Raw genomic sequence first — 24,141 nt, 5'->3', positions numbered from 1 at the left:
CTATGCCTCGAGATAGAACTTCGCATCCTTCTCATTTCCAAAACACCAATAGCGGCCAAAATTGCCGAACGTCTGCGGCGCCTGATAGACGATGGTACCGCACTTACAATAGAGCCAGCCACTGAACTTCAGCTGGCCTGGAGGAGCGTACGTCTTGTATAATGTCGGGTCCAGCAAGTAAACAAACAAAATGACCCAGAAGGCGATCTGAACACGACAGTCCATGCACAGAACGCACAGCAAACCCGATGTGGGTACTAGAATCACACAGTGATGAAATGGCAGCAGACCGGACACCCGTTCTTTGTGAACTTTGACGTCTAAAAAAAGCGGCATGCCGTTCCATTGCGCCCCGCCCTCGAGCGCATGGACATTTTGTACATCCCATAAGACAGACGGCGGTTTTGTTCACGTTCCTACAAGCAGTTGGCAAGTAATGATGCTCTGGAGCCCATGTAACCGGGAAACTGCTGACAGCAATGACTTACAAGGCCAGCCGCGCACAAGCCTCGAATGACCCATTCTCGGAAGCTCATTTTGCAAGGAGGCCTGCCTTCTTCCTGCAGACGCATTTTCACAGCGTACATCGCCTTCCCGCGGGCACCTCCTGCCCTTTTCTTTTGCATCGCCTGAAGCTTTCGTCTCCGGATGGCTTCCTTCTCTGTTAACAAAAAAAACTCGCGGCACAGAATCATAACACTGCCGATCCACTGCGCCTCTTGAGCTCACATGAAGCATATGCGGTATGCCTCTGAAAAATGGAACGACGCACTCGTTGCCTCCCGTGCCGCGAAGGAGTGTTTTCATGCCCTGGCGCTTTCGCGGACTGGTCCCGCCCTCATCGGTGCCAGCGGAATCCTGCGAAGTCTCTGTCAGACGCCAACCGCGACCATTTCTTTACGCTCAACCGACGACGCAAGTACACGACGCACACTGAATAGTCTCTTTGTTGTGCCCGTAACATCTGCGTCAACGGCAAAAGCTCGAAAGCATGCCATGTCTGCATTTTATACGCCTGCTTCCAAAGCCCGCCCAGCGTCACAAAAAAACGAACCGACTTATATCTGTGTCCTGTCAGTCGTGGACTTCAGCCGCAACAATTTGTGACCTAGTGCCTGCGGCCCTGTGCCTTACTTCTCGCCTTTGCTCTCTCCAGAAGTCTCTCTTGCGTCTTTTTGGGCACACACCAACTGAAGGGGGGCGTTGTCGCCATGCGCTCTCCGAGAGTGCATTTGTCACAAGCAGAGACAGTCGTAATAGAGGCAAAACCCCACAAAATTCCACCGACAGCGCCACCCATGTGAGCGTAGTTGTCCGTGAAACCAGTCATGCCCGTCAAGATGCCGACAATCTGCCACAAGGACACACACGCTCCAAACGCAACGAGTCACGCCTGAACTCTTATCTGGGCTACCACAAGAAACTCTGATCAACCTACCGCACTGAAGTTCAAACAGAACGATGCTTGGGCAGTGGTTCCACCAAAGAAGTGCATCTCGGGAGCCCCCGCGTAGCCTAATCGGTATCCTGAGACATCTGCCTATACAGCACTCCCTATATGCTTTCGCTCTGTTGAGCGCCTTACCACAACAGCTATCATGAAAAGGAGAATACAGCCTGGTCTTGGGATAGACTTCCAGTACTCTGCAACAACGCACGCGGAATCCATACAGCGCAAGCGCGGCTCTCCATGACACAGTACATTCTTGGAGCGTACCGTCAGTGTCCAGTAGCAGGCGATGCGAGGGAGGAGTGGGGGGGACTGTGCAAGAGTGACAAAAAAGGCGGCCAGTGGCTAGAAATCTTCTGAGAGATACAGCCACTGCATGTCCAAGGTATGCCCGACGCAAGAGATGCGACACGCCAGTGCTGCACTAATTCACTTGCTTGCTTGCTTCGAAAGTATGGCTACTGACGATCTTCTTCCTCCTAGAAAGAAAACAAAAGCGAGACCTCGAATGTGGTACCCAGTGCGTGTATCTGACGAGTAAAAACGGGCAGGCGAAAACCTACTCCAAATAAAAAAACTCACCGACACAGTACGGGATAAGCGCGCCGAGCAACGCGTACATGGAACCAGAGGATCCAACTGTGATGCTGCACGGATCCGCAACAGCTGATAACAGGTTCCCTGATACGCCTCCTATGAAGAAGAGCAGCGCTGTTCTCCAAAATCCCCAATCCTGCAGGAAACATCACAAGAAGATAAATTTGCGGTTCACGGAACGGAACGGAACGGCTCATTCGCACTGCCACCTCAGCGCGAATGTATTTTCTCAAGAAATGCAACGAAGGCAAGAAGACACAACCGGTTGGCGAGTTTCACCCTTCCACACGGCGTAACGCCGCGCCGTTGCACTTACCGGCTCGATAATCCAGAGAATCTGGATTTGGCATGAGAGATTGATGAAAATATGGAGCCATCCGCCGTGCATGTACATTGCCGTGAACAGCCTGAACACCTCATCGTACTCGCGGATATAGTTCGTCTCCAAGCCACCCAAGTGACGCAGGATACGGGAGTTCGGGGAATCCCACGAGGCTGACGACGCTCCTGCACTCCCGTTCGGAACCAGGTCTTTCGGCCACCCTTTGTCACCTGCGCGTGTTCCAACCGCAGCGCGGGGATACATCAGCGAACCTAGGTTGTGTTCGCAGCCTCCGTATCCGTAGCGGATGACATATGGCTGTCGCTGCTTCTCGTTTGCCAGCTTGAAATCCGGGTAGAGAACTGGGCTCACACATCGCCCGTTATAGCTGGTGTAGTTGTACAGCATTCTGCGAAGTGTCAAGGGAAACAAGCAGCACCACACGAGAAAATACCAGAGACAGCGCGAGAGGGTGAAGGCATCAACAACACGGTCCTGTGCAGACTGCGATCCCTTGATTGGTCCATGACGATAGACAACATGCCTTCGCTTGCAGCCGCAGCATTCCCAAGCAAAGTCTCCTCCGCGCAGGGGGAGACGAACAGCACACAGAGGTGTCGACTTACTCCCACATGAATATCCAGAAGAGAAGTGCTGTAGTGCTGATGCAGACAACAACGCGACCTCGAAGAGGGTTGTTTTTCAGCTTCGGATCTCGGACTTTCGGCCTCGCCTTCTTCTTGCCTCCTCGGATCCATGCGAGCATCGGCGAGTTGAGAGGGTTCGCCGGCGCACGACGGCCAACCACACCATCTGGTAGGTTGTGGATCAAAGGGTCGTCATCACCAATTTCCTGCGGTCCAAAGTATAAGGCGCTTCTCTCGTAGATGTGCTGGAAGAATCCATGGGTCGACTGCCTGGGGAAAGGGGGCACTGTCGGGACGCGGCTGCCACGGCGGCAACTTTGATGTGCTCACAGGCGCCCAATCGAGTGTGGGTGAAAGGATGTCGAGGCAACAGCCGCCTCCAAACTCTACCGGGTGGGTGAAAGCAGCCAGAAAGACGCACCCTCTTGTTGGCAAGCAGTGTCTACGGGACGGAAAAAGCAAAATGCAGATGGAATGTTCACGTCGTCGTTACCTGGTTCAGTCCGTCTGCCGACGCGCCGTTTGCTTCTTGGGTCACGGCGCCCCCCTCAGCCTGCCCAGGTGGGGTGGGTGACTCAGCGTCAGCCATCAGCGCAGCGGTGGCAGACGCTTGGGGAACTTCTGTGCCCGGGGTTTGCAGCGTACTCGTCTCTGTCACGACGGGCGTAGCACTGCCTAAAAGTGGATTGCAAGATCCCGGGGTTATGGGCACAGGGCGAGAACCCTCTGGATGCAGAGGGGTTCCCGCCCCGCTACCGTTCTTGTCGCCACTGCCGCTGCGGTTGCCCGCATGCGCAGGCGGAGGCCGCTGGGCCTCAACTGGGCGGATGCTCGGCCTCTCCGGTCGCTTGATGCTTGGGCGACTCGCCGTAGTCGTCTCCAGAGCGTCTCCTGCACGGATATCCGGAAAGAGGCCGTACACTCGCGCGGTTTCTGGCCAGTCCCCTGAACCCCGCGACGAATTCCACTTCAGCAAGTTGCCAGGGTAGCCAGGCCCCGCAAGTGCGATGCTCTCTTGAATAAAGAATTTCGACACTGCAGCGTGCACTGCACCCCCCACACGTTCGCAGCAGGTAACGCAAAAAACAAAACTGTACTCGTGTCTGAGCCGCCGCTAAGAAACCCTGAAGTTGTTTGGATTCGCCAAGCACTGCACTCACGCATGAGGGTTTTGCTTTGGCCTAGTTCACGGTACAGAGACTCGGCATGGGCGCCGTCGGCTGCCGAGCTGGCCGGTGACGAGCTAGGCAGCGCCATTCCGACTAAAGGTTCATGCCTAGTGCGGTCGCACCTGCAGACGCGTACGCCTGACAAGCGACTGGAAATGGTTCGACTAAGAATTCGCGTCTGGACGCCGCCCTGATGGCCTGGTGGGCTGGTGCCATCCATTTGTACAGGAATATGGAACCACACGTGACACAATTATCTGCAAGGAAAGCGCGTTCCAGGTGTACACCTCTGTAGTGCCGAGCCTCAAAAGACACGCGTCCACTTCCCGCACAAGACGCCTGCCGCTGTCGCCCGCACTGCACCGCTTGATGCAGTTCTGGATACACAACACTCGACAAAACGCCCCACTCTAGTCTCTAGCAGACCGCAAGCCAAAGCCGCTCCGAGTATGCAGCAGACCGAATGTTCCTAACTCGACTCAGAAGATGGGCGCGTCAATCCTTGACATACTGCCATGTCCTCACCACGCAGCCTGCCTACATCGCAAGACGCATTAGTCATGTCGCCGGTGTTCAGGCCTCTGGTCACTTGCGCACATTCTTCTGCGGCCGCAAGTCTCCCAGGCGGCCGCGGACGCCGTGACTGCCATGAGTCCGACATCTATTGGTTGCTACGACGACGTGGATTGAGAGTAACCCATCATGACATGAACTAGACCCTGGCCGTTGACCTGCGTGTTGAGCAGCTGATCTCGCCCGGCTCGACTCGCTCCCACCCACTCTGCGGTTCTCCGCTCCGCGACCCATGCACAGTACCGGAAATCAGAAGGTCGTGGAGTCCGCACATGGAATCAGAAATTGCCTGTACCAACGAAAGTGATGTCTTACACCAGCGACGCGCCGCCGAGCCCCCGCAGACGTGACGGAGCCTGCCATTCAAGACCTACGGTTTCTTGTTCCGACTGGGAGTCGAGAACTGGACGGAATATACGCAGTCGCTCCAGCCGGTCCTATACACGCTGGGGGAAGGCACGTCACTCTCGCTCAACTCTTGGACGACCAGACCCTGCAGGAGTAAGAACAAACTCCGTAACAGATGACGCTGGATTGGATACCCAGGGAACTGTGCTCCCCCATTAATACGAATCATAGTATAAGTCACCAGGCGTGCAATACCAATCAGATCGCCGCTGACTGCACATTCTTCATTCTAACGCAAGAGCGTGACGCGCGCCACGGCATCTAATCTGTGCCGCAAAGCACGAAGGCCGTGTGTAAGTACAAAAGAACGTTCGCAGGACTCTACGCGGACGCGAAAAAACCGCAATGCAGGACCCCCGGGAGCGAGACTTCTTACACGCGAAACGATCACGACGACGAATGAGCTTGTTTATCCGGCATGAGAAGGGAAAAGTATGCGTCGAGAAAATGGGGGTTTGCACACTCAATCGCGCTGGCTGACCTCCTCTAAATTAGTAATAAAGGAGGTCGAAGGAGACGAAACTGAGCTGAGCAAGACGTGTTCGGGGAGTCACGCAACTTCTACCCCGCCTGAATCCGTGAGTTCGATGTTGCGAACTTAGCTATTGGCTCCCAAAGCTGACTTTACATACGATTAAGTCGATTGCCTTGCTTCTCGAGCTGACATCGAAACGCATGCGTCAAACCAAAGTAATTCAGTGGTGAACGAGGCTCTGAATTTTCACCCACAGGCGTGTAGAGACGGGTATCTGCGGCTCGCAGGAGGGCGCCGGTGCTATCGCGGCCAGCAGTACGGCCAGCGTCGACGTAGAATCCTGAATAACTCGCGAGATTCGGAGAAAGCTTCAGACAATTGTTACACCTTACAAACGGAGTCGAAAACGTTGCTGCTGTGAATGCGAGCTCCGCACGAGGAAGCAGTGAGAAGTCTGAACTGTCGCACGCTGCCTGGCCTGCGGGTGCGGCGGCCAAGCGTGACTCCCTGCCAAACACCCAGCCAGCTCCCGTCCTGTCGGGGAGGCGACATCGATTGTGGCACGCCCCGCCTAGAGCGTTCCCCAGTGCAACGGTTCTAGAGAAGTCCACCTAGATGCCTGTTAGGCCTTATTCGTTTGCAGGTGTGTGATGGCTGGTTTCTTTGTCACGTTCTCAAGAAAGACTCCGCACTGATGAGTTGGTATGTCTAGATTGCTTGTGCTGCACTGCTCTTCGCGATACAACCTATCGACCACCTCCCCCGCCCTGCCGACACGTCTTTGGCGTAATGCACGCCCTGCCGTCGTTTCGTGCACACATCGCCGGGAGCGCAGTGGTTTCCATCATACTACGTCATGCAATTTTCAGCAGCGAGCGCCTTAGGACTTGAAACAACGAAAAAATCAGCCAATGCCGTAAGGACAAGAGCCCGTGTCGGCTGGTGTTGGCGCTCCAGGGCACGTGAGCAAGCGACCTCTGTCTCCCCGAGCTGGCGTACTGGCGCGCAGTTCCCAGATCGACACACAGGTGTTCCCAGTTGGCGACTGAATAAAGCTAGCGCCCGGCATCGCATCTCAAGCTGCCACTATGTGCTTTTCCGCTGCCAGTTCACTGAATTTAACTTATCTCCAACGTATTCAACCGTATGCAGAGCAAAGGCTGACTGAGATACGCCGCTGCTGGGAGCAAAAAAGAAGACGGTGAACGGCCACACTAGATGAATCCTGCAGCACCTGAGCAGACACAAGCCAGGCGGTCTCACAGAAATGGAAGACAGATGCCAGTCTGAAGCTGAACGTGGCGGTGCCCTTTCGGTCCAGCGTGCGGACCGGCGCTCAGGCGCACGGTCCCGTACCTCCACAGGTGTATTCACTCGGATTGCCTGGGCGAAAGCACCACAGCTATCGAACGCAGCCAAACAGGAGGGCCGACGCATCTCCAGTTCCCATGGGGGCGCCGTGCGCGATGAGCCGGCGCCCTACTTCAATACGTTCAGGTCTCCATTCGTCGTTTCCGCTTCTCTATGTACACATGCAGGTCTCCTCTCTGGTTCCAAGCAGACGCAAGATCCGAGGCTCCGCTGGACGCATGTGCCTCGGATCTTGCTCCTCCGAGTGTCACATCACGAGGGGAAATGAGACACCGCCGTGGCTGGCAGGCTACCGGTAGAGTCGCCTGCCTGTCTGTTCGCATGAAGAACACAACGCCTTTCCTGAGAACCACAAGGATACACTGTCGTGCTGTCTACCTGCTGAAACGCTACGCCTATCGGGGAAGGGAGCATACGCTTTGCAGACAGAGCCAGCCCTTAGAACTGGCTTCCAACTCGTGGTCCTGCCCATTATGAGCGGAGCTTGAATTGATCTACTGTGACGTTGTTGCTCAGCTCTATCGATCAAACAACGACAAACTGTTTTCGGAGTTTTGGATTCTACTGGGTGTTACGGAGCTCCGGCATACTCTTGGAAGGAGATGTTTCACGTCGGGAACCATTTAAAAATTGCATTCTTGAAATTGCCTTCCACATGAAAAAGACGTGCCTGGTGATGCCGGCAAAATAGACAGCGCAGTTCACGTACGCATTGTTGTACGCATGATACCTCTTCGTTCCACGAGGCGCTCACTGGAACCGAGGACGGTGTTAGGGAGAAGCCTCCGCGAAATGCCAAGCCGTTGTTGGGCATGCCGCATCATGCCGAGTTTGCGTGAATGTTCCATTCGTCCCACGGTTCGAAGTCCTATAAAGGATCACGCTGCTGTCTTGGACTACGCGCGCAGCCGAACGAACAAGGCACCCGCGCGAAAACACGACATGCGGTGTCTGTCATTCCTGAATAGGAACCACGGATGAGGGTTGGTGTGGATCTGGTGCACAAATCCCTGCCCCCCCTTTGCTTTCCTGAACAGAGATCAAACCAGGATGCATCACGCTGCAAATATGGCTTTGTCCCCTGCATCGACCTCATGGACAGCCGCGGGCGGCAAAGAGGCAAGTAAGTCCTGAGCTTTCCTCCGACTCGGTGGGTGTACCTGTCTTCATCAAACGAAAAGCGAAGCATTCAACATCACGCCGAATGTGCAGCTCCCCCCCCTTCCCCACCTCATCCCCCCGCGCCGCGTCCATTGCATTCTTGCTGATTCGGTCTCTGAAAGTTCAATGTTCGTCAGCCTCCGTCTTGGTCTCTTTTCCGTGCCCAGAGTCATGCTTGTGTCCGTTCAAGCGCCTCCGTCCGTGGGGCCGTGCCTCTTCCTCCTCGTCTTCCAGGTCGCTGCGCTTGAACCTGCCAGTCCGCCACTGACCATACACTTTCTCTAACAACCCCTGAGGCACGCGCATGCAGCACAGACACTCTCCGATGAGCGCGCACTGCACAGCATGCAGTTTACCAGCGGTGGCTGTGTCTCTGGAATTACAGAGATTAGACCGGTCTGCCATGATTTCCTGGAAGGGTGTCGGCGCCCACAGCAAGCTCATCATAGGTCTAGGTTTCCGCGTTCGACGGGAGGGACGCAGGCACTACCGCCATGCATCTCCCGACTCTAAGGGGCTCCCGTCGTGTGCGTGAATCACGCGTATCGAACAGAGGCAAGGCAACCGCCACAGTTTGGCGCTTCGCCGATCTGAACGCTGCAGTCATGTGGTGTTACCGGGGCGGCAACCCGCGGCATCCACTTCACAAAAATATCCACGCATACGCATTCACATGCACACGCTGGTCTCTTGCGCCGCGCTGCCACCTACCATGACTGTATCGTCGTCAAGGCCGAATGTCTCTGCCGTGCGAATTTCCTCGTCTGTCTCCGGATGCTCCCGCTTCAACGCTTCTGGGTTCTCTTGTGGCAACGCGTGGATGTCTTCCTGCACCCCGCAAGAGGGGGGGACAGAGAAAACAGAAATGAGGCGCTGTTAAGCTATCTGAATGACTGCCTGCTTCCGCAGGCTCAAACCAAAGTGCGTTGCCTGCTGCTGATCCGCACCAGACGGCGAGATCTCCGAAATGGGGTGCGCTCGAAAAAGACATGGTAATTCCAAAGAACGCCATTCGCTTCACCGACGGTGCATGGGTCGTGAAGAACAACCGAGTATTTCTTTTCACAGCCCAGGACGACGAAGTGAGACATGTACGTCTCTGGTGTAAGCCGCTCTGCACATCTGGCGGCGAACACGCGTTGACGGGAACGAGAAAGCGCCCCTGAAAAGCTAAAATTCATCACCCCAAGCACTTGCCACGTAGTCATAATCTGCGAGCTTTGCACATTCAGCAGGTTGGGATCCAGCGAATGTCTGAAATGTCCAGCTGTGTAGACGCACCTGCAACCGCGCATCAACCGTCTTTGGAATCATGTCCAAGATACGGCTGAAATTTCGGTAGATGAAGCTCTCTGTGCAGCCTACGAGCTTCTCGTCGAAGTCGTCACGCCAGCGGGACGGTTGCTGTATGGAAGACGATCCAAAGGAGCGACTGCAAAAGGTGTAATGCGGCATTGGTCGCTCTTCAGCCCAACCCAAGGTGAATGTCATGATATTCGTACAACTTGTATACAAATGCTGCCTTTTCAAATATACGTTGGATACCACAACAGTCAATGCACTTACGATGGCGGTCATGAGAAGCACAAAAGAACTTGGATCCGGTAAACAAAGACCTTCATCACGGGACTGAAAGCCTGAAACGTCAGCGAGTGCCCCCCCTCTCTGCGCAAAGCGGAATCGGCTATGCAAGGATTCGCCCTCGTTGCCGCCTCCGCCGAGTGCTGTAGGAGCTTCTTGCCCATCTGCCGCATGGTGCAGCCTCGCATGCATAGAACAGCGAGAACGTGTTTTCCACTGTCTGCTGCGTCGCTCGCCGGCGGAGTCCACGAGGGGGGTTCATATGCGCGCTGGCGCTCGGCACCTCTCCCTGCTCAGTCGCACTGCTTGTTGCACTTCAAAAACGAGACGGCACAACACGAAGCAGAGACTATTCTCAATAACCTACACAAGCCCGTCGTCTCAGCGAGCCTCTACGCGACGCACCTGGCAGGGGCAGGCGCATCCGTCGTCACCGTCGCGGTGGCCGATGTGCATCTCCTCTTCTTCCTTCTTCTTCTTTCTCTTGCCCTTTTCGATTCGCGAGCCACTCTGCTGGCCAGTTCTGCCCTTGGCAGGGGCTCCTCTCGCGCCCTTCCCCCGTGGCGGCTCTTCTTTCACGTCCTCTTCGTCCTCTTCGCCGAGATTCAAGTTGTCGCAGTGCACAGGAAGCGCGAGATACTGCGGCGCAGAAAGAAGCAGCCACGTTCCCCGGGGCAACAGGTCGAAGTCGTTCAGCCAGCAATAGAAAAACCTCCACGGGCAAAGAGGGCTGACCTGCGCACAGCGAAACACACAAATCATGTCGTCGCCAGGCTGCGTGGGAGACGTCGGAAGCACTCCGGCGCTTGTGCGGTACCGTCGAGCAACTGCAGATCGTCTTCTGTCCGGTTGGTCGCTAGCTTGCACTGCGGGTCCCTTGTGGTGGCGAACGGGTATGGGGGGGGGAGGGGGGGCGACGCGGTGCCCTGCGAGAAGACCGCGGAGGTCTCTACCCCGACACAACCCACAGGGATCCACGGAGGAGCGTAACTGGAACCCGTGCCTTGCGACAGCTGACGAGGGAAAAACGCGGCTCCCTTGTCCGCCTGCAGCCGCGCGCTCATCAGCGCAGGGATTCAACACCAGGTTCGCCCTCACGACGCGAGGACGCCGCGAAAAACCGAAGCGTGCTCGGCCCGAAGAGGGCAGAGGCAGCGCAGCAAACGACTCTTTCAAAGCGTGAGACAAGGCCCCTCGACGTCTCTCTGACAGCGCGTCGTCCTCGACTCCAGAGAAGGACGTGCCAGGGCCTGCCTGCGAGCTCGCACTCGGGAGGCCGGAATGGCGGACACGTGGCTGCAGGAAAGCCTTCAGCACGCCGGCATCCCCTCTCCGAAGAGAAGACTGAGCAAAGGCTTACGCCGGGGGTGGCGAGCTCGATGGCATCCACCAGGATCCGAGGGAGAAATGCCTGCAGCACCAGGCGCGTGCTCGACGCAGAGAGGGCCGGATGAACCCACAATGCCTTCAGGCACCGCTCGTTGGTTGTGAGGAGCTCAACCAGCGCCCAACCCACAAAGCGGCTGCGGCTGAGGTTCCCGTACTCGCAGTCGACCAGGTAGGGGCTTGTGTGGAGCGAGAGGTAGACACCTAAGCAGATCCCGGCACACAGGACGCTTAAAAATGGACCCACGCAAAGGCGTACGCCTGAGAAAAGAGACATCGCCTGCCGCGACCAGCCGCGTGACGTCCCTGCATCACCGCCGTGAGGACTGACTACGCTGCAGCTCGCCCACGTGACACCGGTCGGGTGCGTGATTTATGCCGGTTGAGGAAAGCTTACCAGAGAAATCTCTGTCGTCAAAATCCGAGCTCATTTGTGCGAGGTGTGTTTTCACCTCCTCGCTCATGTCTTGCATGATCCATGGGGACGCCTTCTGGCGCTTCTCTGATTTTTTATTATACGGCGTCAAATAGCAAGACTTGTTTCGCAGCAGCTGCTCCGCCATGTGGAGCTTCTGCCTGGTGATGAAATGATACAGAGGAAGCGAAGCGGAAGTCGAGGACGCCGAGCTCTCCGCAGATTGGCCTGAGCTGTCCGCCTGGGAACACGCACAGCAGCAGAAATCACACGATACGCGGAGCCACATGAGGGACGGTCGCCTCCACACCGGCTGCGCACCTCTTCTTAGACCAAGTCAGCGGCGACGCCCCGTCCCCCTCCATTGTGCACTGGAGTAGAATTAAGCAGCGGCTCGACGGAAGAGGATACCAAGGCAGCGGAGCATGCAGAAGGTAGTCGAAGGCTGCACTCCACCGCAAGAGCGCCCGCAGGGCCCAAGGTCGGGGGGCATCCATCTGTGGAGCTTGGAGCTGTTGTTCCCCGTGGACCACGCAAAGGCGCTCAGCCTCAGCCGCGACTGTGGATGACTTCCGTGGCAGCATTCCGACGCGAGGGGTATCGCTCTTAGAAGCGGCTAGCTGAGCCGTTATTTCGTTTGACGGACTAAGAATGTATCAGTAATAACACGCCCTGGCAACCCGAAGGCAGCACCACGCTTATCCAGAGTAGCCCTTCGACCGTTGCTAGTTTGTCCCGGCGAGCAGGCACTTGCATGAAGGAGAAAACCGACGGGAATGGATGTCGCGTCGTCAAGCCAGCTCACACGGCTGATCGCAGTCCGCAAAAATAGCAAAATGGCTTTCTGCCGATGACTCACTTGTGCCGACCGGCCTCCACCATGACGACTTCGCGACGAGTTGCCTTCACCCTTTGAGCCTGAGACAGTCCCTGAAGAGCCGGGCGCTTGAACCGGTAGCTTTCTAGTCTTGATGCGAATGCCGTGACTGTCGAAAAAACGTTGCGTTGTAGCAATAATCTGTTCCCTCAACTGTGCTGCGTTCGCTGGGAGCACCGACGGATCTGAGGCCGACGCCATTTTCGAACTGCAATGTACGATGTTTCGTTCCTTGTATGCCTCAGACTCATGGAGATCCAGCCATCCAACACCCTGGTCACTGCTTTATTTGAAAACAAAGACGTATGTTTATGTGCTCACAAGAACACAAGCACACATGCACATGCACATACGATGGGCTCCCCGACACTGGGGTGCGAGACGGTGGTGAGCAGGAAGACAGAAAGCACGCGAAGCTTATTTTCCAAGCCGCAACAAGGGTGATATGTTCCGGCTACATATGCAAACGTGTCTCCGGAGCAAACGTGGCTCGGCGTGGAGCTCTTCGGAGGGCCTCAAACAAGCGCACGCAGTCTCGGATCTCTTCGAGCCGGGAAGCACCCCGAGAAACAAGAAACTCGTCAAGCCTTTTGCGGGATATCCACAGGGAGTGCCGAGGTGCTGTATTGAAGGCCAGGCAAGGAGGATTTGGCTTGCCGCAAGAACGCTGCTGCGCCGGTTTGCCAGTATCTGGTGATCAACACAAGGGCGGACTGATGCCGGGGCAGGAGAAGAAAGCAAATGTCGCACACGGATGCACCAGGCTGTTACCGTGCATCACCTCTGGCACGTCGCGCACACAAGTGCTTACTAATTTGAAGCACAGGCGAACAAGAAAAAAAAAAGACAGTCTTCTGACGTCCGGTCTCCGTACGTAGCTGCCTTCTTTAACGGGTTCAACAGCCAAACACGACGCGCCGTCAGTTCCTGTGCCACAGGGTTGCAGCCGCCAGAGCTAGCTGTGTTCTATGCTAAGAGTACAAAGCCATGGCGTAAAATTCACCATAGGGGAAAAACTACGTCCGTGTCGGGTCATAGTGTCTAGCACCAGAGAGAGCCCTTTGTTTCTTAATGTCATCGGGTTGGGGATGTCAGCAGTCCGCCGCGCACATGTGTGTTGCATGCGTCTACCAAGGCGCCGTGTGTTCCGTTGAGACATGAACACGTGGGAGAGCACAAAAGTATCTGCCACATTCACAACGTTATGTAGGGTTACTACTACCTGGCACCCCTGCGTCTGCGTGCCGTTCCTCACAAAACATGATCATATAGCCGACGGACAAAGTGTGCGTTTTATTCGACTCTTAAGAAGAGGGTGCACGCCGAAGGAGACGTAGGGTAAGACCTTACCGAGACTGGTGGAATCGAGGTAGGCGAAGGGGACTGAATCAGGTTCCATGGTCTGTTATCGTTGGCGGTATCAGAGCAGGGGTCCGAGCTCTTAGGACAACGTCCTATACGCGTCTTAGCACCACGTCATATGCAAGTCTTTGGGTGAATTGGTGGACTCGTTTCGCCCTTTACCCTAAAAGCAGCCCGCGTTGCCTCCATGTTCCATCATCGAAGGGTGACCAGTCAGGCATGAATGAAGGAATATTCTGCTAAATGCAAAGATTACGCCTCACGGCCGATTGCCACTTGCGGCATCGGACTGAATCGGCCATCCGCAGCAGACGCTACGAACGAGCGCAGTGTGTTTTGCACTAGGGCGAGTGCTGCAAGCAGAGATGCCGTATCCGGAACGTCGCCGGCGCAGGAGGATACTGGCATATCTTTCGTTTGAAAGGCTTCGGGCCGCGTAGAGATGATTCACGAACATGGTTTACAATTGCTTGGCGATTCAGCAAAGGCATTCGGAAGCAACGCCGTAGTCGGGATACTTCCCACCCGACGGTGTTGCTGCACTTCGTCAGGAGTTTGTTGGCCTGTTCTCCCTCTTTCACTCCACTTCGAGGCCTTATGCTTTTTATGGCTGTACTTTGGGTACACGGGATCCGTTAATGTCGAGGTTACGTCGCAGGATGGTAGTGATTCTGAAGTAGTAACGATATCCACTAAGCGGAAGCTGACAATCATAACGGCCCGATTTCCTACCGTTCATCGGACTATCTGCTGCACTGGCTTCGCTCCCTACTGCGCCATGTTTCTAGTAGTAGCGGCCCCGCTAACTCCGTTTTTCGTGGTGATCGGGATTCTCCGATAATCGCCGTATACGATGATGACACCAGGCCGTTGTAGTTTGTTTTGAACCATGGTGCAAACGGCGCGTGTATCACAACTTGGCTTCTCACGCTGTATCTCGATAATTGAAACTGCCCGGGGGCTGAAGAGCATGGCGACAATCATATCCGAAGACAGGCCCCGACGAGACACGCTGTCTGCCGTGAAGGACAGGTAACTGGAGCGTACCTTGGTGTGCAGCTGTCTACGCACTTTCTTGCCAACTGGCTGAGCCACAGTTGCAAGTCGGCCTGCCCTCCAGCAAATATCCTCGATACACCCCTATAGGAATCGTGCGTGTAGGACGTGCACTCGGTGGTGCAGTCAGCGACTAGTTGGCACTTTCCATGCAATGTGATCAATATTCTGAGCAGTTACAGGACATGTAACTGAAGGTTGAAGCCCTCTATGTTGCCCCTCGCGGGTCTCCACGTCACAGTCCGCTAGAGGTCCCAGCACAGTCCGCTAGAGGTCCCAGCACAGTCCGCTAGAGGTCCCAGCAAGAACGGCACTGGCCTTTCAGCTGGCGTCGCGTTTAGGACTTCTTGTCTCGTCCACTGAGCACTATTTTCCAGCGTACAAGAGTGCCTAACGGTATAGCGGGGCCTACTCAAAACCGTCGGACAGCCCCCTCCCCCACAGTTGCATTTAGTTGGAAGCACCGTGTGTTTATTTGCGAACGCATCACGCAGAAGTCTTATCGCCAGACCCCGAGCTGCTCCTGACTAGCCCAGGCACACTGCTTCACTTACCAGAGTTGCAGAACAACGGGCAGTGTCCCGGCTTCAAACGGTGTCATGCCTCAGAACGAGGATACATGAATTCCCAGCTTCGCCACGGAAGAAAAGATGCCCGGACGTGGTTGTGTGGTGAACAAGGCAGTATGAGTGTATCATCGCCATTTCGCTATGTGCCCGAAGGAAGTCGTATCGCTGGGCACCAATGTCGGACCGGTTCCTAAGCATGCATCTTAGCAAAGCGGCCTCTTTCGGATGGGACATTGAATAATACCCGTGCTTACGCTGTGTCCCCTGACACATTTGCTGCATGGTGAGCACCTTCGTGAGCCTTAGCCATAGGTGCTCCATCCCATTAAAAAGCGGTAGCATCGTTATTGCAACACGGTGGTGTTTCCGCGGCAGCACTCTCCTTGTGGAAGGGTATAGCCTACAGCGACAGATGCTGAGCTCTCCATTGCTACCAGTGTTGGTTTCGTGGCTCTTACGGTGCTCTGTCAGTCCTGTTGTCTCTCAAGCAGGAAGCGAGTGCGATGACCAGGAAGGTAGTTCCAGTCTGGAATTTAAATGCCCTTGATTCGAGCTACTGTGTGCTAATGGGAGCTGAGCGCTGACCTCGCGAAAAAAACGCCGCGTAGAGGAAGGAAACTCAAGCACACTTGCTGCTACGTTCGCGCTCCTCCCATCCCTTTCTTGTTTGGGAGGTTGGCTATAAGATACTTAGTGCTCACAGAAAATATGTGGACACCCAAGATATAACTGTTTCGCGATGACGCAACATCATCGTCCCTTCACCTGGCTCTCCTTTCCTGTACCGGGACAACATACCCTGCATTCTTCCTGTGCGCATTTCTCCTCTCCATCCTACAGAAGATGAATTATTTTTTTTCAAGCGCTTCTGTGAAAGCACATACTTGCAGTCATCTGTCCACTTCTTCTCCTCTGCGCCCCCTTTTGCTCCGAGAGGGCTTCCGCCCGTACCTCCTGCTTCTTTTAGAGTTGCGCCTGTCTGTATCCCCATGATACACACTGAAGCAGTTTCTGCTTTAATACGCCCCTCCGACACGCGCCCAGAAAAAGGAATACTCCGGTGAGTGATAAAGCAGCGACGGCCATACACACTCAGTGGCTTGGTGTCTGCCTGAGCGACAGTAAACACGCGCTCTGCAGTCTAGAAGCTTCTGCAGCTGATGATCCAGACCACTGGCAGAACGTGAAGCACCTCTTGGTTCTACTTACCACAAGGTGGTACCACACAAGTGAAAGCATGCTACAGTTTCGGTAGTTATACAGCCTTAACTTCGTCTACGCTGGTAACGACGGGCGGACGGCGAGAAAACTAGACTATGATTAAGCTCCCACTAACAAGATCGATCAGCCGGCTGGAATCCGGTGAGGCTGCGTCGAACCCGACGGGCAACTGGTTGACAGACGCTTTAGCCTAGGGTGAATACGGGTGGGCGAAAGGCCCACAATTATCTCCTCTCGATTCGTCATTCGTCGTCGTTCAGTGTCCAGTTAAGCATCCACTCTATCTTGTATTTCGCCTTTTCAGTCTCATCTCGTTCTTGTTCTAGTGAAGTCCTTGTGTCCTCCAATGAGGACACTGCGTCGTGCCGCCCTCTCGCCTTTCCAAGGTTCCATTATTTTGGTTCTCTTCTCGCATTTCCTTTTTCTTGATCACTTCTCTTTCTTCTTCATCCAGGAAATATAAAATATCCTGTTTTTGGCTTGAGCTTCCTCCTCATCTCCTAGGTCTCTTTCTTCTTTTCTATATTCTGCTTGCATTCCCCGTCTTCTCATTCCTCTCTTTTCCATTTACTGCCAGAGGCGCCTTACGCATGGTTGTAATCCACCTCACCACAGCAGCATTTCTGTCACACCGCATCTCGCTCTCAGTATAGAGCCAAATACTCTCCAGCCGACTGTTGTCTCGCGTGAGCAGAGCTCCTCTTAAAACTTCTCTGCCACTTCCGTCACTCTCCCCGTCAACCAGCTCATCTTCATTTCTTCGAGGCTCTTTGCCTCCCGTGCTCTATACTTCCGCTTTCTCGGCTAGATTTGGCTCACCCGTGGTGCACTCGACACATTTCGATGTAGACCGCAATCCGCTATCGTTGGCGGCCGGCGAAGCAGACGACGCCGCCGCCGACTGTGGGACCTCGATCAGCCTTTCCGTGCTCCACTCCCTTCTGAGGGTAGCGGGCAGTCCAGAGGGGCCCAAGCTGCGCGCAACGCGCTTCACGCCTCTCCCTCCACGCTGTGTCCATACGCGGATTCAGTTTCGTGTCCTCCCCGACGACGCTGCTGCGCCTACCGGACCGGCGCCGTTCAGAGGCTCCGGCGACCTGGAGCGCGCTCTCCCTCAGTCGGCTCGATCAGAGGGATGTCGGAAACCGCACGCGTCTCCTCTCACGCACCTGCCCTGTTGACGCACAAAAAACGCACCGCCAGCATAACCCGCCAGAAAGTGAAGCCGTGACGAGGCCTGCCCCCTTTGCGCCGCGCATCCGCGCCCCCCTCCAGAAGATGCAGAGAACGTCGCGCTCGCGAATCTACACGACATCGGAGAACCCCACATGCACCCCGCGCATGCGCCTACGCACAGACGTCGGTGCCACGCAACTCATGGCAGAAAAGCGTATGCCTGAGAGCGCAGCGCGTCCGGAGTGAAATATACGCCACATCAACGGCGGGCCTTCACACAAACCACGAAGGTTTGATTCGTACTCTCAGCCTGGGACTTGTCGCCGTCGGTACCTGGTGATGTAAGCCCGACCCGTGGCCTAGTTCGCCACCGGCGCCGAGACTCTTACCTGCAAGAAAAACCGGCACTCCCTCATCCTCGATGGCAGTCCCCCACGGTCGGGGGAGCGAGAGCGGGGCCTACCCCTGGCGAGGCAAAGCAGGAAAGGAGAAAACAGATCGCAACCGCTGCCACGAAAGCTCCGCACACTCTTATGATCCGAAAACGCAGCCGGTTATACAGGCAAAGTCGTACAGAGACGGCGCACGGCTACGTGCCCAGCCAGCTGGGGCACTGTACCACGGGCTTACTGCAGAGCAAACACACGATGCGAGCTTTGCGACGAGTGGATTCAAGCTTACCTGCCATAGCCATACTCGCGACCGTACGGAGAGTAACCAGGATAACTTCGCGAACTGCCATTCATATCTGCATCGCCACAAAAACATGAAACGCATGTGACATTATGACGAATACCACTCACACGCAGACGCGTGCGTGCCGTCTGTCCTGGCTTATACAACCAGGGAGTACTCCGCGATGCTCAGTGCCGCCTAGGGAACCGACAGAGACACAAGAGAGCCGCGACCCCGCCGTGGAGGAGGGCATGCGCGAAGAAGCGCGTAAGTGCCGGAAGAAGCAAGTAAGTGAAGCTTCTCTTTGCTTTTCCGCGGCGATCCGCTGTAACACGAGAGGCACAACAGAGATTCAGCTTACCATCTCCAGCCACAGCCGGATGCACGATCGACGCTTCGTGGACGAATGGGCACGCATCTCCTTTGCGGCAGCCGTGCTGAAAATCACACCACACCAAGACGTCTGCACTGAGTAGAGAAAGAAGGATACCCGTTCATCTTGCGCGTAAACCTTATCCTCGTGATTCTGCGCCATGCACCGCGACCAAGAGCCAGACGCTTTCTTGTGTCTGTGGAAATCTACTGGATATCGTTTGCAAGCACACACACAGCGGGCGTCGAGCACCCCCGCCTCCCCCCCCCCCCCCCCGCCATACCCGTTCACCACCACAAGGGACCCGCAGTGCAAGCTAGCGACCAGCCGGACAGAAGACGATCTGCAGTTGCTCGACGGTACCGCATAAGCGCCGGAGTGCTTCCGACATCTCCCACGCAGCCTGGCGACGCATGCGCCCTCACCGGCCAGAAATTGCAGAGCTTTCTGCTGGTTGGAAGAATCACGGCGCGGTCCGCGCCTGGGTCGGAGCTGACCGCTCCGGGGTGCTGCATGTGGTAGCTCGAGGGCGAACTGGGGGAGGCCGCAGAAGATCCCGCCGCAGGGAAATACAACTCTGTGTGCCGAGGCCCGCTCGCGGCTGGCGCCGGCTGGATGGCAGAAGCAGACGAGTACGCCGTCGTGTACGTCGGATACACGTAGGGACTCTGCTGCTCCACTGAGCGCGTCGCCACCAGAGTGCTGGGGGTGGCGGTCACGACTGGAGACGGGCTCAGCTGTCCATAGGCCGCGCCGTCGCGCACGGCGACTGCGTAGTACTGCCCGTACGGCGACACAGGCTGGGCGGCGCTGTTCGACGCCGCCGCCTGTCGAAGAGCTGCGATCTCTTCCACTGAAAACTTGCCTGAGCACGCCACCGGAAGCACGCATGCTACGTGTGGCGAGCGGCGCCGTAACGATGACGCCGCATCGTGCTCTATGGAAACGGTTTCGCGCGTCATTCGACCATGAACGGCGCTCCTCAACTTCTCCGGTGCAGCCTGTATCCGGACTCCGAACAGCGCGCGAGTTAGTCGAGGGCACTGGTCACTCCCCAAATCCTGTCAAACACAGGCGTCCGTCCCTGTTTCCTCGCTTCTGGGGTGGGAGCCAGAGACGCCACACACCGCAGCCTGCAACTTACCAGGCAACAGCTCGTCAACACTGTGTGCAAAGCCGCAGTAGACGCCTGCACTGCATTGGCCGCTGCGGTTCACGCAGAGATCTGCTCAACACACACCCAGGCACACCAAGCCCGCGCGTGGAATCGGTGCGCCACGCAGCGGACGCGACCGGCGACACATGCGGGACGACACCCTGTCGAGCAGGAAAGCAGGTTCTTGCCTACCTGTCTTGTACCCTGTAGGCGGTTGCGGGTATTGGGAGCCCGAGCCGGAGACGGAGTAGTACGGAGACAGGCCCAGATCTGATGGCAAGGCCATTCTGCTGCCGCTCGGATGCATGTAGGGACAGTTGGCGCCATGCTTACAAACCCCCTGCAGAGTGCACACAGAGCGCCACATCTGTGCGCTTCAACGGCGAGCGCTGCCCTCCCTGCGGAGGCAAGCCAGAAGGCGATGTGCAGCCTGATAGAAACAGGGCTTCTGAATAAAAGCCCAGCGACTGTCCGGTGCCCAAAGGACCCAACATGACCCGCAGTCGTTATGGTCACGAGCGCTCCAGGGAGCGACACTGCTGCTTGTGATACAAGGATAAGCCGGTTCGCTGCGGCCGCATACTCAACGACATCGACCCAGCCTCCGCCCTCAAACGCATGGGAGTCCTCGCGGAAACATAGCAGGGACCCCAGATTCCCTGATCGCATCCATCCGCCGTGCTGCCGTCTGAAGCCGCGACCCCCTCTCGCAAACTCTGTGTACCCTGTCTGTGGCGGCGCACCTTGATGAAAAACCGGCACAGAATACCTCGAGTGCCTTTTAGATCCTCGATGCCATGACTGAACGTGCAGCGATGCCCATTGCGGCAGTTCCCAGCCTACAGGGAAAGCGAACAGATCATACCACTCGATGCGCGTCAAATGGATGCTACAAAACGCAACAGCACGGCTTGGGAAGGTCACACGGCACCTTAGACACGCTTCAAGCTTACACAAGACAGCGGGTACCGTAGTCTTGCACGTTTCAGCTGGGCGAGGCCGACGGCCCCCGTCGGGATGCAGGGCCCAACCGGAGGGACAACCTGTAGAAGGCGACGAGGTCAGCAAGAGCGCGTTGCTAACCATGAAACACGCAAGTGTGATTCGCAAGTGGAGGATGACGGAGTCAGCACACATCCCTCCTTCACGTCTGCGCACGTCGCACTCGCCTGCCGGCTCTACAGTGAACTCTCACGACGACGATATGCCACCCTCAGGCTGTGTAAGGCTCAACACTGTAGTAGAAGTTTCCAGCACGACATTGAGAGTTTTCTGTGTCTCAAGAGAGGCGTTGTGAGAGGCGTGAAAAAGGCGCTGGCGGTAACGACCGTCCGCTTGCCGGATCCCGACGCACCTGCCAGTGACGACAGAGCGTCTTCTTATACGGCGCGCCCCTGAAGCTACTGTGTCCTCCATAGTGGCTGCCAGAATCATATGGGCGTCCATCTCCGCCGTCGTCTGACGCGCGGCCCGCCTCGGCGGGCTGTGGGCCGATGGGCTGGGCGGCCTCAACTTCTGACATTCTGTTAACAAATACCGAGGAGCCGGCAAAGACACAGCCTCGCTGCTTCCCACGCTCGAGTAGGGCGAATCTTGAACAGACTCCGAAGCATCCAGTCGCCCGAGCGGAACTGCCCGGCTCGCCAGCGCGTCTCGAGGTAGACAAGACTGACCCGAAGACGGCCGCGGCGGGTGGCGGGCCTTCTGCGGACGAACTCGGGGCGCCGTCAGAGACCGCCCGCGATTCAAAGCGTGACAGCAGGAATGGCAGGAAGAAGAGGGCAAGCCGACCCCAGGCGCGATGCGCTGGCTTCCTGGAAAGGCCCCCTGTGAGAAAAATTGCATGCAGGCGCGCCAGGCAGCAGAAAGGTGGCAAGGTGCTCGGGGAAACGGAGGGAACCCACGCGCACAAGGGCGTTGCAGTCCAGCTCACTAAGTCCAGGCAGAATCAATCCCACTACAAAAAAGATCAGGAAGAATGGAGCATACCCGATTGCGTTGCTCCAGCCGCGTTCGCGAAAGAGCGGTCGTCGCGTTTCTTCAGGCGCGTACGGGATCGCACGGCGTGCCAGGGGGGCAGCGATACCAGCAGAAGAGAGCAAGATGCGCTGGATTACTCTCGCGTACGAAGAAACGGAGTTTTAACGCGACTTGGGCAGGAGTGAATCAGTGGCGTACTCTCTTGTCTGAGTCAAAACGGACGAGCTGTTGGTCCGATGCCCGCATGCATGCTCCGGTGATTCCTCAACACCATCACCACCGCCACCGCCTCAACGAGCACACTAAAGCGGGAGCTACCGCGCCGCGCAGGCGAGGCGCGGCCTCGCAACGACGCGTTTCAAGACGCAAAACGAAGAAAGTCCTGGAAGAGACACTTACAGTAGACGTTTCTGTTCACTTTGAAAGGCAAATCGTAACACTGCGCCGTAGGGACGTCCTGCGGTAGTGGGAAAGTTTCCTGCGCGGCCAGGCAATGGCAAGAATTCGTGTCTGCGCCACTTGAGCCTTCTGCCGGGGTAGCACGGGCGACTGAGTATGAGGCAGCACTTCCCGCGAGGGCAACTTGACGCCCACCTCAAGCAGGTTGCCTCCATACGCTGCAGAGCTGCGAGTGCACTCATTCGTTTCTCCTCTCACGTGTCTTTTAGCCCTGTAGACCAAGCTAAGAGGTCCATTGTCCATTCGCGTGGCTAGGCATTTCCCGCGCATTCCGAGGTTGCCATCTGTGCTCAGGTGAAGCTCGCCACCCATTTCGCCGTGTGGCGCCGGAGACGTCACGCAAGGCACAACCACGTAAAGAACTTCTGGTGGTAACTGCATACCCCGCCCGCCATGATTCTGCTGCAGGGTTGAGGCACAGGTTGAACGGTTGCGCCGCGGTGGGGGTCACCCGCGTTGGCACCACCTGGTAAAGGTGAGCCGACAAGTCACCCTGGAACCTTACGCCAGCAGCTTCTCATTGTGTGGCGCCTTGGTGAGTGCTCCCTCACCAGTGCGCCTACGAAGACATATTGTTGCCGCACTGTTTGTGGAGGCCACCGCCACGATGACCCAGGATGCTCAAATCAACACCTGCGCTCCGTCGCCCCTCACGCACGCGCCACACCTGGAGTGAAGTCCTAAGTTGTGTATCGGTTACCTGTCAGTGAAAGACGACTTCACGAAACCGCACGCGGCCTGTCCTGTCTTGCCCACTTTTTCACGACTAATCCACCCTCTGGTGGGTGTACCAGCACCAGGTTTTGATTCGAAACACGACAGGGGCGGCTGAGGAATCTTCAAAAACGGTGTTTCAGAGAAAGTGGGGATACTGGTTTGTTGTGGGCTAGGTGCTTTTCAACCGGGCGGTTTGGCAACTCAGCTCGTCGGATATGGCGTGAGCTTTATTGCATGCCATGCGCTGCACACCGTCTGCTTTTTATTGCTGGCCTAGCAAGGTGCAGGGCTGGTGACGTGATTCGTGAGAGCCATACAGCTGTGATTTGACTACACAACTACGAGTAGAAAAGAAGCATAGGCCATCTACAAAATCGCACTTTGTGAGCAACTAGTGGCTCCACCTGGAGTCGGCACACGTTTTTCGATCGGCTCATGTGCCTGGGATGCTGTGTTGTCCGCATAGTGCGGAGCCTCTACCCGTTACTCTGACCGAGCGGCTGCCTGCCACGTGGTGGTCACTGATGCCGTCACTATTTTGTATGAATGCTACCATCGGCGAACACATCGAGAGGCGTGTAGGACTAGCGCTTGGCTTCACCGCATGTCAAGAGCGGACAGCCTAGCCCGAGCGGTGTCTCCGTGGACAGCCTGTCGAACAACCGATATGCCACAGCAAACCTCCCTGCTTGGCGTTAGTGAGCTTGCATCCATTTAGCCGTGAATCCCTGGCATTACCTACGCGCGTCGGGGGATTGCGCAACTGAAGTTGTCACGCGCCTCGACTCCTTCTGTCGCCTATTAAGCGAGGTACTTCGGCCTTCCCGTGACTCTGTTGACCTGGGCGTAACTCAGCTCGGTCTCGACGTGAATCACCTGCTGGGAAGCTGCGCACAAACTAATTCATCTGCTGCAAACGGCAGACACGTTTCAGAATGCTGCGTTGATACTGCCGCATATACCGA

The 24,141-nt window shown here is 56.3% G+C and overlaps 3 protein-coding genes across 3 annotated transcripts; all 3 read right to left on the bottom strand.

The window, feature by feature from the left end:
• Nucleotides 1–4,273, bottom strand: BESB_065000 (rhomboid protease ROM4; the record flags this gene model as incomplete). Its single annotated transcript, XM_029364895.1, has 9 exons — nucleotides 1–207; nucleotides 489–661; nucleotides 1,135–1,351; nucleotides 1,586–1,644; nucleotides 2,033–2,183; nucleotides 2,364–2,778; nucleotides 2,996–3,261; nucleotides 3,510–4,063; nucleotides 4,177–4,273. 9 exons carry the CDS (start codon nucleotides 4,271–4,273, stop codon nucleotides 1–3), a joined length of 2,139 nt encoding a protein of 712 aa, XP_029218478.1.
• Nucleotides 4,274–8,296: 4,023 nt separating this feature from the next.
• BESB_064990 (uncharacterized protein) lies at nucleotides 8,297–12,633 on the bottom strand (the record flags this gene model as incomplete). Its single annotated transcript, XM_029364894.1, has 7 exons — nucleotides 8,297–8,464; nucleotides 8,885–9,001; nucleotides 9,455–9,577; nucleotides 10,160–10,489; nucleotides 11,115–11,344; nucleotides 11,538–11,796; nucleotides 12,415–12,633. 7 exons carry the CDS (start codon nucleotides 12,631–12,633, stop codon nucleotides 8,297–8,299), a joined length of 1,446 nt encoding a protein of 481 aa, XP_029218477.1.
• A 5,121-nt stretch (nucleotides 12,634–17,754) lies between these two features.
• Nucleotides 17,755–21,542, bottom strand: BESB_064980 (zinc finger (CCCH type) motif-containing protein; the record flags this gene model as incomplete). The annotated part of the gene is made up of 9 exons (XM_029364893.1): nucleotides 17,755–17,814; nucleotides 18,206–18,281; nucleotides 18,498–18,564; nucleotides 18,853–18,928; nucleotides 19,290–19,729; nucleotides 20,009–20,089; nucleotides 20,213–20,360; nucleotides 20,764–20,859; nucleotides 21,375–21,542. 9 exons carry the CDS (start codon nucleotides 21,540–21,542, stop codon nucleotides 17,755–17,757), a joined length of 1,212 nt encoding a protein of 403 aa, XP_029218476.1.
• Between the last annotated feature and the right edge of the window lie 2,599 nt (nucleotides 21,543–24,141).

This window comes from Besnoitia besnoiti, chromosome VI (genome assembly GCF_002563875.1).
Source record: "Besnoitia besnoiti strain Bb-Ger1 chromosome VI, whole genome shotgun sequence".
NCBI classification, from domain to species: domain Eukaryota; phylum Apicomplexa; class Conoidasida; order Eucoccidiorida; family Sarcocystidae; genus Besnoitia; species Besnoitia besnoiti.
Note: the sequence above shows the minus strand (reverse complement) of the source record. Positions and strands in the feature narration are given on the sequence as shown.